This window comes from Solea solea, chromosome 10 (genome assembly GCF_958295425.1).
Source record: "Solea solea chromosome 10, fSolSol10.1, whole genome shotgun sequence".
NCBI classification, from domain to species: Eukaryota; Metazoa; Chordata; class Actinopteri; order Pleuronectiformes; family Soleidae; genus Solea; species Solea solea.
This window is the reverse complement of record NC_081143.1, coordinates 26,682,381-26,697,001: the sequence shown is the minus strand read 5'-3', so window position 1 is coordinate 26,697,001 and position 14,621 is coordinate 26,682,381. Positions and strand designations below refer to the sequence as shown.

Below are 14,621 nucleotides of genomic sequence, written 5' to 3'. Positions count from 1 at the left end.
CTGCATTAAAAGTGTGCTGTCACTACAGCTGCTGTATTTTAAAGGGCAAACCTGTCCTGGTTCTTCTTTCAGTCGAGCCTGTGTCTTTGTAATGTACTTTTCTGTATTGCGCAGTGCATGTGACCCAATTCAGGTGCTTTTTTCCCTCCCATGTGGTATAAATCAGACTTGATGATCCATGAAGGTGTTAGCAGGAAAAGAAAAGCACATGGATTCAGATGTCGTTGTGGGACAAAAATGTCTTGTCTTCAGCCGTTTCTCGCTTATTGCAGGTTGATAAGGGTCACACGAGATGCCTGTTGGTCCTGAACTCTCTTTGAAGGAGGACACAACATTATGATCAAATTACAGATAACGGTGGAGCCAGAGGCAGTTTGTGTCGTCCAGGTTTCGATAAATTATCTTAAGGTCATTTAGACTGATTTAGGGCTGCACAATGATATCGGCACAATATTGGTATTGGTATTTGCATCAATAAATGCAGCGTTGTAGTGAACAGGAAAGTGGTCTCAGAGTATTGGGACCTCATTGTTAATGTCTTTTCCTTGGTTATTACTGTAGATATTTTGCAGAGATGATACAGAACAGGGCACATTTAAATGCATATTTACAGCTGAATCGTCTTCTTTGGGGGGTTGAACTCAGTCTCTTTCAATTGAATTTGTGCACATTATATTTTTATTCAAATTGCTTGAAGAGACCTCATTTTGGAATAAAATTACTGTCAGTGAGGTGTTCTTTTCTGTCTAACTGTCTTCGACTCAAGCTGAAAGGCAGAAAAAGCAAAGGTTTGCACAAGATACGGAAGGGAAATACCTTGTTGTGCAAACTCGAAGAACGTCAGTTAAAAAGTGCTTAATAAGCAGAAGGACCACCTTCTAGTCTCCAAACAGCTTAAATCTTCATTGACTTTTCCGTCATTTGAGTTGAGGCTGTGTGTCGGGGGACACTGGATCGTCTCTGACAGAAAGCCTCCTGTTCTTTGAACGTTAAAGGAAGTGGAAATCTTTACAGTCTGTCCCCTGAAACCTCACAGAGCTTCAGATCTGGTGGCTGGGGAGATCATCTCAGACTAGCAGCCAGTTTCCGGTGTTCATGAAACAACTCTTGAGCTAATATAAGAGTCAATGTTTTGGATTAAGGAGCCAAAAGTTGGGAATAGACAAATTAGGTTATCTTCTCTTCTGGAACTTGTGGAATTACTATCTCAGAATTATTAGTATACAGTGATACATTTTTTTTATTTAAAAAAAAGTCACAGGCTTTGAACACTTTCTGGAGCCAGTAAAAAACATTATCATTGAACGTAGCCAAGAGCTATTCTCAGCACTTCTGGGAACAGTAAGTGAGCCCTCGGATTCAATAACTGGTTGAACCTGCTTTAACAGCGATAAGCTTAAACAAACGCTTCGAGTCGCAGCTGATCAGACATTCAGAGAGAACTTTGGACTGTTCTTCCCCCAAGTTGTGATTCATCTTAGACACAGGGCCAGATTTAAAGATCTACACTGCATGGCTGTGTCTGTTTCACGGTGCCTAATGTAAGCGCAAAGTTAGGGGCAAGGTGTTGAATTTAGTGCGAATGCAGGAAATGTTGGGAAGAATCCTCTGCTCGGGCGTGAAGTGAAGGCATGTGAGCAGATCATCTTCAGTTGCAGCAAGAACCATTTCACTGAGGGATAGATGTGTGGTTCTAGGATGGTGGACGCCGTCACCACCACCAATCCTCAATCATACTGATTCTGTTGATGTATCGTCGTTCTGCCTCATGCAATACCATAATCGATACGCCAGGTCAAATATCGATATTTGAATGAACAAATGAAGGCGCTCTGAAGTGAACAGTTCCTGCCAGTTTCACTCGCCGGGCGTCACTACTTCATGTCTCCTCACGGCGGCGCTGCCCAGTGGAATGAGGGAAACTTATGTGGAAGTTATCTGGCTGAAGAAGTGGGAGTAAACGGCGGGATAATGGAGTCTTGTACGAAGTACCTCAAAGTAATACTTGAGTAAAAGTGCAAGTATGTTACCAAAAAATTACTTTGGTAGAAGTTGAATACATTTTTTTATAATATTACTGTAAAAGTCTTAAAGTATATGAGGTGTACTGCACCTTTCTGATATAAATAGATATTTAAGTTTAAATACATTGCATTAAAGTAAAAAAAAAAGTTAGGATTGAGCCAAGGTGGCTCAGTGGGAGGGCGAGTTGTCTTTCAACTAGAAGGTTGTGGGTTCAATTCCTTGCTCTGCTAGTCTGCTTCCTTGAGCCACTTAACCTGATTTTGAAGCATGTGAGTGGGTGAAAACTGTAGTGTAAAGCAGCTCATCAAGACTAGAAAAGCTCTATATAACTACAGACCATAATGCCAACTCTTCTTCTTCTGATTTTATTTGGTAGTAAACAAACAGAGATGGAGGAAAAGTAGTGGAGAAAATGTAAAAGCTGCCAGAAATATAAATAAAACAAAGTCCGGTACAGATATGGGAATTTTGTATTTGTACTTCGTTACATTACAAACCTGTTTACTCGGCACATATGAGAGTGAAGAGATTAAAAAGGGAAGTGAAAAAACAGCAGTACCAAAACATCCAGGTGCAAATAACTGTCAAGAGCAGAGCAGAGGAGAAGAAGAAGGAGGAGAAGTCATTAAATTCATACGACCAGATCAGTTATCATGGATTGGGTCAATGCCATCAGCAGCATCCTTTATCACAGCGTCCCTAATGGACACCATTCTTCATGCAGATAAACACAATTATTTGTTTATAGTTGATTTAGGGAGGCGTTAATCAGCTCCAATGATTCTTTAAAGTCTTTCACAGTGGCTTTACTTTGTATTATTATTTTCTTTTTTCTTTTTTTTTTTAAACATCATTGAGTATTCTGCAGCGTGCGCGCGGATTCATCTTAGCTTGGCGCTCACTGAACTCTCAGATTAAGTTGCCGCCGAACTAAATCATCTCTTTATAGGAAATCTGTCTGACTGTGGACTAATGAATATCTCTTGGAGATGACTGTGCAACTCTTTCCAGCTTTATGCAAATCAACAGTCGTATATCTTCTGTGGTCTCCTTTTTTTTTTTAATGCATGGTTCACATCAACACATGCTTCTTTAAACGTTTCATCTGAAACCCGCGCCTCTAATCTCTGTTTTCGTTGACTGGACCCGAGGTTCCTGGACTCCAATCTCCTTTAGCTTTCATTTATGTCGTTAATCAATAGGTTAATAACGTCCTCTTTTTAGCCAACTGTTTGAGTGGTGATTAATTCAGTGTAAACAAGCACACTGCAATAGAATATTTTGGATTATTGGTTAAAATAGATGGTTTCTTTTGTATTTACTGTAGTTATTCAGATTTTCTTTATCATGCCTCTACAAAAAATGCCACTTTTAATGCATGCCTGTAGTAAATTTCCATACAGTTTTGACAGATGTCCAAATAATTGATAGTCTGTTCATGTTTTGTTAGTGGACATTCTTGGATGTCATGTACGGACGTGGAATCTGCGTTTTCTAATTATATTCCTAATTACAACCCTCTTTGTTTATTTTGTGTGGTGGATTTTCTGCTTGTCTGCCACTTTTGTTTTAGTCTGGAATATCTCAACACTTGCAGGGTAATAGTCCGTCATCTGTAATCCTCGGAGAATGAAGCCAAATTACTTTGGCGACTTTGCAGGTTTTGAATTAACCTGATTGACAGCTGCTGGCTGGATTACGACGACATTGTTCGCAGACATTCATGTTTCCATTAAGATGAACTACAATCAGGCCACATGGTGCGTTAGTGGCCAGCACTGTTGCCTTCCAGCAGAAAGACCTGGGTTCCTGACCCCGAGGGCCTTTCTGTGTGGAGTTTGCATGTTCTCTGGGTGTGTAATGTGAGTGAATGGAGAGACTTGTAGCAGAGGAGGAGATGATCCGGAACTTAACAGGGAGCCACTGCAGGTGTCTCAGCGTGGGGGTGATGTGTTGCCAAGGTTTGGTCTGACTGAGAGCCCTGGCAGCAGAGTTCGGAACATATTGGAGTCTATCCTGCATTTTCTTGCAGTAGTCCAGGCGTGATGTTGTGATTGCATGGAGTCTTGCAGAAGCCGGTGGACATGAGACGCAAGCAGTGCAAAGTGGCGCATTCATTCTACAACCAGTGTATTTTGGGGTTCAGGGGGCGACAGCAATCCACTCAGTCTTCCTCCTGTTTACTTACTTATATTGATCGCTTATACATGTGCAATGCTTCCAGGTAAGTCAGCGCAACAATGCCAAGTGACCTTTTCCAGGTATTGGTAGATAGTGTGTGTGTAATGTAAAACTATAGAGAATGTGTCGGGTGCGTGAACACTGGGTTGTGTGACATGTCCCGGCTCAGCAGTGTAAAGGAAGGTTGTTGTTGTTGTTGTTGTTGTGGTGGTGAGGGATAATTAGAAAACCTTCTGCCTTCCCAGCAGCACAGTAAAAGGTCAGTGTGCTAGTGGGACACAGCAGGACAACACTTGACACTTTCAGCATCTGCACACAAACACACACTCCTTCATTTCCACCTGACCTCCTCGTCGTCTCCTCCTCTACCACCTGAACGGCTTGGTAACACGTCCGTTTACTCCTGGCAGGGTGCTAACAAACTACCAGCTCTGTTGAGCTGTACTTACTCACAGTGGTGCTAAACGCTGTCATTTGTATTCTAACATGTTTTCTCGGGGTGCAACTGTTAGGTTTGTATTGTGGGTTTCGGTTCGTTTTTTTTTTTTGCACATTAAGGAGAAGAAAAACATTTGAAATGTTCAAGATAACGTGTTCTATTCAGACATGATGACTCAGGAATGCTTCCTCCAGTTGGAAAGTGTTACTGAAGTGAGGAGAGTGAAGATGGAGTGAAGGCTCGGTGCTCTGTAGGAGACCTGTGCAACCTTCACAGGTCACTCACAGTGAGTGTGAGGAGTCAGGGTGTTTCCTTCTACACGTGTTTTGTGTTAAGCCTTGTATGGTGTTCATAACTGGAGAGATCACTGACGCTTTTTTGGTTGAGAATTTTCAAAAGTCAGACCTTGTTTTTATCATAAAAAACACATTCAAAGTAGTCGTTGCAGCTCTTACATGTGAATATTTGCTGGTTTCTTTGCTCTGTATCACACAGAAATGATCAAAACTGAATCATTTAAGTTTAAGACCATCATCATTTAGTGTTTCCAACATATTATGATCGATTATCGATGAGTTGCAGCTCAAACTAACTATGAATTCCCTGTCACTGCTGAGCGATGTGAAGGTAACGTTGTTCCCCGTGTTCTTCTCTCTCAGATGAAGACCGTGAGCGTCGCGCTGGTGCTGTGTCTCAACGTCGGAGTGGACCCTCCTGATGTGGTGAAGACGTCCCCCTGTGCCAGACTCGAGTGTTGGATCGGTGAGTGACTCCGTAACAGGGAAAACTAACTTTAGTTTTTTTTCTCAACTGAGCTCTTCCAGGACTGACACTCACACTGTTGTTGTTTCTCAGATCTTCGCCTTATCCTGATAAAAAAGACAAACAAAGAATTCATGACAGAGCCTTGAAAGCAGAAGTTTAGCTTTTTACTTTGCAGCATTTAAGGGTGTTCTCGCTCGCTCCTCTGGGAGCTCAGTTCATAAGTGCTCTGTCAGCGAAGGATGAAGCGAGGCTCGCCCTCGCTGGAACCGCGTGACATCACACGGAGTGAAAAAAAACAAACAAACAAAGACACAGTCTCTCCACTGAATTGAAACCTCAAAACCATTGTTTATCTCCCCAGACGCTCGTTCATTCTCAGGTGTGAGGGGGGAGGGGAAGCACTTAAAAGAGTAAACACACTTCTTAAAGTTTTCTTAACTTTCCGAGCATCATCCTGACTGTTTGTGAGAACATGAAGAGGTGAAGGCAGAGGTGGTGTAATATCTCCTACACCTGAATGTTAACAGAAGGACTTAAACATGTACGTCTGCTTTGCAGTGGCCATGGTGTGAGGGGGAAATAATGTAATAATTGTTAAGGTAAAAACTGCAGTATTGCTATACATTTTAAAAAAAAATTAAAAGTCACTGTTTTGTTGCACCTTTTACTCAACATTCCTTCTTTTCTTTCGTCCGCACATAGACTTCATTAACCTCATGATCTGATTCGATTTCGATTCACCTGTCACGGATTTAAATAATTCTTCGATCACATTAACAATTTTCAAATTTTTTGTTACTGCTCTAGCTAATGCAAGTTGTAAGAGAAGTCTGGTGGTGTGTGTGTTTTTGCTGTGCAGAGGGTGGCAAACACAAAATACCAAACACATCATAAACATAATTCAAGGCAAGGCAGACTTTTGGTGCCATTTATAGTCGGAACTCGGAATTTCCAAGGTCGTTGCCTGAGGTTAGGCTTCGGATTTTTACCTGGGAAATTTAGAGCAACCTCACATACCCGGAGTTCAGGATTCCAAGATGGCTGCAACCACACAGACATAGCACTAGAGCTGCTGCTAGTGTTATATTCATAATCGATTAATCTGTCGAGTATTTTCTGGATTAATCGAGTAATCGTTAGGTCCATAAAATGTCAGAACATGTAGAAAAAAATATTGATCAGTGTTGAAATTGATGATGTTCTCAGGTTTCTTGTTTTGTCCACGAATGAGAATTATTCAGTTTTAATGATTTCTTTGTTATATGGTACAAAGAAACCAGAAAGTATTCACATTTAAGAAGTTAAAATGATCAATAATCTTGTTTTAATCATAAAAAAACCCCTCAAACCGAGTAATTGATTAATAAACGAATATGGTTTCAGCCCTAAATAGCACCTCTGCAAAATACCATGAAGAGCGTTGTTATTGACTGGTATTGCTAACAATATTGCTAGCCTGGGATACGTTTGTGTTTCCGACCTCTCAACTGGAACTTGGTGAACTCGGGAGTGACGTCTGAGTTAAACAATTATCAATTTACTCTATTAAAAATTTGTAACTGCTAAAGATGTAGGTATATATTATACAAACTGTTTTTCTGATTTCGCCGACCGTCTTGTCTGTACTAGATATCCCGCTTCTTTGCGTTATATTTGATGTAGGCTATTATTGTTGTAACTGTTATTGCGATTATTATTATTTTCTGTCACTTCGTCAATTCAGAAACATCCACATCGAGATGCATTTACAACTAAGACATTTTAGACTTCTCATACAGTGATTCTCACCCAAAGCTGTGGATCAATATTTTGGGGGTTTAGTAGAGAGAGTAGGCGTAGAGAGAGTCCGAGCCTAGTTTGGTGGGCCGTAGTGCTAGGCTGAAGAAGTAACTGTGGTAGTAACAGCAGGTGTTGAGTGGCAAAATTGGGTAGATTGGACCTTGAAGGTTCCAAAACTGATATGGTAGAATGGGAGAACGTGTTTGTTGTTTGGTCCACGTCAACAATGATTGACTGCAAATGTCGTCAGGCTAAAGTTGCAACACAAGCAATTTGCTCCACCACCTCAGCAGTGAAGACGTGTTGGATTACCAAGAATGTTACATAAAGACACACACACACACACACACACACACACAAACAAGCCATGTTTCCACCAAGTGGAACAGTTCGGTTTGCATTTCCATGAGGAATAGACTCAAAATAACCGTCCCCAACCGCTCCCTTTTTTAGCTGTACCAAACCCAACTGTACCGTGATGTAAACACAGCATTAGACAAAACTACTGCACCACTTTTCCTCTCTTCACGACTCGCTTTTACACTACATGACAACAACAACAAAAAAAACCATTGTACACTGTAAAAGTGTTTAATATTTATATACATTTTTGGCCCAGCACTAGTGAAACCCTGAGAAAGAATCTGCTCTATGTTGAGATTACAGATAAGAAAAACCCTTGCTTATTATTTTAAATTTACATATATTTCCTTGAAAATTTCCTGTCAGCGAGACGGAAGTTATGATAATGTGACCCAGAAAATGCAGTCATTTAGTTGTGATAATAACCAGAATAACAAGGAGGCCTCATTGATCATAAGGGCAGCGTTTGAACTATCATTGTCTTACCAACTTGTGAGTACATTCTCCTCTGCCCGCTGAGCACAATTTGATCTGTCCTCAATCTATATTCTTCTTCTCTTTATGCCATATTGATGCGCTCTCATCAATATTTCACTCTGAGGCGCTTTTGTTTTTTCCCCCAAAAACCCTGCTTTTGATTTGATAAGAAAATTCACTTTGATGCTTAAAGGACAAACTTGTCTTTGTGATCATAGTTTCTCTCTCCTGAATAATACATCGTGTTTGCTTTGTTACACAGAACAGTGTCGGCTAAAAAACCTCAACACTGAATAATTACAGCCAATTTGTCACCTCTGTATTGAGTGAGTTGTACTTCTCGGGCGTGTGTGTGTGTTTTACACTGGTTTGTGTTTGCTCACCAGATCCTCTGTCCATGAGTCCACAGAAAGCTCTGGAGACCATCGGGGCCAACCTTCAGAAGCAATACGAGACCTGGCAACCCAGGGTGAGTGCGTTCATATGAACCAGTTTTTCCCGCTCACATGTTCTTAGAATGTCCGTGCGTGACCACAAACACACTCACAAACGCTGCGGTTTACACAACATACACGCTGGGATGAAGTGCTTCCAGTAAAGTACTCAAGAGTCATGGGTCCTTTAAGACTCGAGCGTGGGCATATCATATTATCACTGATTGATTTGGCATCCATTAAGGCATTGCAGTTTGTAGAAATGTGTTTAATGGTGTAATGTGAAGAAAGTTCTCAAAGCCCTGATACAGATCAGGACTGAAGGGAAAAACAAGGAAACAGGCTTAACCCTTTATCAGGCAAGACTTTAAACGGTAACTTCTTCGGATATCTAAAATCGCTATGCGGTCCAGTAAGGTTGGAAAATCACGAGTTTTCTCAGCCAATCGGCGAAGGTTACGCTACATCACAGGATAGTGACACGTCATGCCATCGGACCAATCAACATTGGGGTAGGGGTTAGGGTTACAGGCTTAAGGTTCTCTAACCATAACACATGCTTTTCTTATACTGTACATATTTTAGAAAATGTTTTACCCTCGATGGGCGAGGAACCGTATATCGTAACTTCATTGATCTTGATTTTCGACATGAAAATGTAATATTTTTTTAAAATATCACATTTTTGAATATCCAACTATTTCAATGACTGCCCGATAAAGGGTTAAAAACAACCCGAAATGACAGGTACAAATTAAAATGAGTTGTAAAGGGTTGGGATGAAGAGGGCTTCCCAGCAGAAGTGTAGTATAAGGGCTGCAACTAATGATTATTTTCGATTAATCTTTCGATTATTTGGTCCAGAAAATGTTGATCAGTGTTTACAAAGAAACCAGAAAAGATTCACATTTAAGAAGATGAAATATCAGAAAACAAACACATAAATCGACTCTCAGAGTAGTTGACGATTTAGTAATCGAATAATAAGGTTCAGATGTTTCCTCAAAGTTGACAAGCCTTAGTTTGACCCACTTTTGTTTGGGTACAAGTTTCAAAAGACACGTAGAAAGTGTCTCGCCACACACGTTTCAAATTACAATATCAGGTTCTTTCCAGACAACCAGTCTTAGTGCAGAACAGTCTGTTTGGACTCAGGAGATTCTTGGAGATGTTTTTTGCACTGTGTAGCTCAGTATCAGGTTGTAGGTTTGGCTCAAACCAGGAGGAAGTTCATTGGTGAAGAACAGGTACGGCTGGTTGGCAGCTGTCAGAGCCAAAACCAACCGTATTCTCAAGTGTGTAACATGATGGTGGGCCAACTAAAACCTATACCAGAGCAACTTCTTCAATTGACTGGGGCATCTTCTGTTGCCTTTCTACCATTATCTCTTGTATTTCTTATCCAAACAGCGTCAAAGTCGGCACTGCACTCACCGGTGCCCTCCGTAAATTACCTGCCAAGTTTGAAGCCTGTCGAGCAGAACATGGGACAGTTGTGCGGTTAACAGACAGAAAAACAGACACTCTATATTCTCTCTATAGCCTATGAACTGTAGTCCCTTTTTATAATCCATGTTGTGGAAGTTGTTTTTATAGATTTTGGCACAGTGTCTCAACTGTCTGACCCAATCCAACTGTTGCTTTTTTTTTTTTGTCTCCAGTTGTGTTATTTCTCCCCTCGTGGACACTTTGTTGGCTTCCGAATTGTAAAAAAAAAAGTGACAAACACAGTTGTCCAGATGCGACAACTGGCAAATTAGCTCGTCCGGCATGTGTGAATGTGCTGAAGCGTTTTGACGAGTGTGGAAAGTCACGCGTTGTTTGAATGGATTTCTTTTGAATATCTTGTTGTGTAATCTCTTTAAATCTCCGTGCCAACAAACACCCACCTCGAGTCACGGCGGTGATTCATAGTTTTCTTCACAGATGTATTTTCACGTGCTCGTGTAAATTCAGCCGTTTATGTGATTTCATACACAGTGCGTGATAATTCATATGATTATTATTATCAACAGCAGCAGCTTGTATCTTTGGCTTTTATCCACATACTGACTCTTGAACCTCGGCCAAACGTTAAAAAAAAGAATATTTTGACTTTATTTTTTTAATTTCCCCTCAGTTCAGCTCCTAGAACAGATGGATGCACATACACAGACGCACTTTTATGTGCTCTGTGGCTGCATGCTATGCAAATGCACCAATAGATAAATGAATTGGTCAATAAAACCCACATTTATTTTCTTCTAAACACCTATACACCGGAGCAAGAGAGAATTTCTGAAATTTTGTTGCTCAAACAGAGTGAGAATATTTTTTGAGCCAGATTCTGAAGCTTAATCTCATCTCATGATACGTTTTTCTGGCATTACACTGAGTGACAAGGAGTCGCCCTCATTAAACGTGGCATTTTCTTTAGAGAGCGGTGCCCCCTGCTCTTTTCCCAGAAGGTTAATGTTTCAGAGAATAGCTTCCATTATTGATGACGTTGCTCACTACAAGTCACTGTTTTTCTGAGTGAGTGGCGTCTGGAAAAGACAGGAGAAGAAGAAAATGACACTAACAAGATTACAGATGTCAGCTGCTGTAAACAAACAAACCCTGACCCCTATAACCGAGCCTGGAGTGAATGTTAACGGAAAAGAAAAGCATAAAATGTTCAATATGATCCAAAACCCCTCGATATCACACAAGTGCTTCACTTATCACAGATGTCGGAGACGTCAACTTGTACCGTTGACGTCATTTGCCCACAATGTGTCAACTTATTTTAAGATAAATTAAGGAAAAAAAGAAAATTGAAGTAATTTAAGCACACGCTTATTTGGCTGCTTATTTCTCCTTTAAGGGAGAAGAGTATCTGCTTATGGGTAAGTGGGAACTACATCAACACAATTGTGTAAAGGATGTAAAACAACAGTAGAGGACTGACACATGCATCGTAAATTGATTTATTGGTTTGACCCATGTTTGCCGTATATGTATTGCCCCAATTTTTATTACTTAATCTGCATATTACAAATTGTTCTCATAAGCTTGATAAATGTTGTCACTAAATCACTAAAACATAGATTGGAGAAACGGACTCTTATTTTTTTTGTATTATTTGTTATTGATTTTAATGTTGTCATTTATCAGAGGGAGGGACAAAAGAAAATTGGCATCAGCAGCAAAGACAGTAAAGATAAAGATAATAATGAATATTAAATATGCATTTACACATATGTGAAAGTACAATATAGAAATTAACAATTACGGAAGAGTAATCAAAAAAATAAAAATAAAACTGCATGAATTCTGAGATTAAAGTCAGAATTCCGAGATTAAAGAAAAAATTCAGAATTCTTAAATTACAGTCAGTATTCTGAGGAAGAATTCAGAATTCTGACTTAAATCTCAGAATTCCTGCTGTTTTTGTTGTTGTTTTTTAATGTTTTTTTTGTGGCCCTAATTCTCTTGCACTATAAAAAGTTAAAGTTAAAAGTTACTAATACATTTAATACTGAATACATTGTTGTCATAATGCCTTCTGATATAAGGGTAAATATTGTGGCTGCTATGGCAACAGTCACTAAGCATTTGCTTAAAAGACTGTTTTATTTGAACTCCAGTAAAAACACTGGACTTACATGTGAGTCCAGTGTTTTTACTCTGAACCTCCTGCTCTGTCAGACGTCATCATGTCCTGCGGGGGAAAAAGGCAAAAAAATAAAATAAGCAAGCAGTGGAAATGTGATCTGAAGGATTGAGCAGAGCTGCGTAAGCAGATAATGGATTGGAACTTAATTTCAAACCACCTGCAAATGATGTTTTTTAGAGGATTCGATCAGGTCCCCTTTTTTCTTCTGAGACTTTTGTGAGAAGGTCTGTTTGGTATTAGATACGTGAAAGCAGATTTCAGCTCTCTGTCTGAACATGGTCTCTGAGGGAAAGCTGTAGAAAAAAACCCAAAAAACTATTTTTTTGGTGGAACTGGGCCGAAAAACTGAAAAAGAAATGGTTGAAAATGTGTTGAATCTCCAGCCGGATCACGGTTGCCTTGCTTATTTTTGCTATTTTGTTTTCTTTGCCTTTCAAATGTCTGATTTTGGAGTTTTGCACCAGAATTCGAATGTGCCTCCACTCTCTGTTCTTGCACGAATGGCAAACAAACATCGTGAATCTTAAAAAAGAGAGAAATATTTTGGTGAACTTTAGTGTTTGCCTCAGCATCGCCTTGTTCAGTGGGCGCTGTTTCCGTCTTTCTTTCTCCACCAAAAACCATGAATCACTGAGGAGGAAAGATGAATAAAAAATAACAATGTGTGGCTGTTTTTGGTGAGACGCCATAGAAGTAGCAGCACATGAAAGAGGCCGCAGTGGAGTTGGAGGAAGAGAGAGAGAGAGAAGAGACAGCTGAGGGAATGTAGGCTCGGGCTCGACTGACCTCAAGAGGTCGGCAGAAAATGGTGGTAGGAGTTCACGAGGAGGAGTGGGAGGCTGAGAAAGCTGTTCCTTTTGACTTTCTTTTTTCTCCGGCTCTGCGGCACCGCGTGTCCACAGTGTTTCGCCAACACACCTTACATAAACCGTTAACAAATCAGTCAATAACACTGCAGCTCTTCACCTGCTCTGTCACCATCTTTGTAATAATGTCGTTCTAGCACGTTTATATTTTTTCGAGCCACGTTTCCCCACCGCGCGGCCTTGATGTGTACGAGGCGCGGTCATTAAAGTCGAGTCGAGGTTTCAGACCAAGCTCGCTTCTCCGTTTGCTTCTGTTGCTCTTTTGTTGACTCTAATAGTCAGAAAATACACAGAAGGGCAAACACTGTCTTCTGCTGCTGCCCACTCACTTTATCTATCAATCCACTCACTTGTTATTTTATTAAACATCTCTCTCTGACCTTTCGTCATCATCATTTTCCCCTCTACATCAAAGAGATTTTTTTTCCCCTTTGCAGTGATTCGTGATGAACTGAACATCAGTCGAAACAGGGCTCTGTGTGTTTCAAATATTAAGGGTTAGTCGTCAAACTGCTTGAAAAAAACCTGATGAGTCACAGGCTGCTTCCTATTATTGATTCAATATTATATTGCTATAGTATCAAGTCTTAGCAAGAGATGGTAGGAGATCTGATGTGTACGCAGTGCTGTTGGCTGTACAGCGGCTAACGACCTCGTACTCTCTCACCCATTTGTGATGCCGCCTCTCGCACTCACACGTTTTTCCTCCCTCCCAAACTATGAACTCCGCTATTAATCTTCCTCCTCGCGGAACCTTTTCTACCTCAAGTAGTGATTTGTTATCTTGCATGTCCTCCTAATTGCAGCAGGACACACTCAGTGTTTCATTTATTACTGATAATTGGCAGAGTTTTCAATATTAGAAATGGCCACGTCCAAGGCCTGTCACAACTATTAAATAATCATCCGAGTGCAGTTATTTCTTCTTGAGTGCACTTGTTTTGCATAATTGTTTTCAGAAACTTCATGGAAACAGTTTTTTTGATATTACCTGCTCTGACGAGGTTCCAAGCAAACTGAGCCGAGACTTAAATGTGATGTCGACAGACTGCCGACCACTGATGGATCAGAGAGTATTGTCACTGGAAGAGTCATGAGCACAACGTCCAAACTGTAGATCAGTTAAAAACGCTTAAAAATCCTGGAAACATCTATTAGTCTACAACATTTAGCAAAGGAAATGTCTAGAATCTCAATATTTAACAGAGGAGTCTGTTGTTTTTAGCGACAGCACTGCTGACATCCGGCGACCGTGAGCCGAATCACAACCCGTTGAATCGTATTTCAGCTCTGGTCGTGCAGAAAGTACTCAACGATTCTGTGAACAACGTTTTCTATGAACTGATTCTAATGATACAGTTACACTGAAAACAACTGCTTTACAAGGCACTAGTTTGTGTGTTTGTGTCGTATAAAACAACGTCATGGCAGTTTCATGCAGCCGTGCCATGACTAGCCTGCCCACGTAGAGGAGGAGCTATGAAGTAATGGAAAACCACGTGACTGATACTGAACCGAGTAGAGTAGTGCTAGAACTGTGTAATGGAAAAGCGCCATAGCATCACCTGGCTCTTCCTGTGCTATTGTTGTATTTTATCGTAGAGTTAGAGCCTCAGCTAGCCTGGCTAACCCCAGACTGCATCTTAATCTCATTG

At 40.5% G+C, this 14,621-nt stretch overlaps 1 protein-coding gene across 4 annotated transcripts in view; it reads left to right on the top strand.

The window, feature by feature from the left end:
• The window catches only part of rptor (regulatory associated protein of MTOR, complex 1), a 207,677-nt gene that overhangs the window by 14,228 nt on the left and 178,828 nt on the right, over nt 1–14,621 (top strand). For all 4 annotated transcript variants that reach the window (XM_058640290.1, XM_058640288.1, XM_058640289.1 and 1 more), the window contains exons 3-4: nt 5,305–5,407; nt 8,416–8,498. In XM_058640290.1, coding sequence (XP_058496273.1) covers nt 5,305–5,407; nt 8,416–8,498 — 186 coding nt within the window. The remainder of the gene's footprint in view (nt 1–5,304; nt 5,408–8,415; nt 8,499–14,621) is intronic.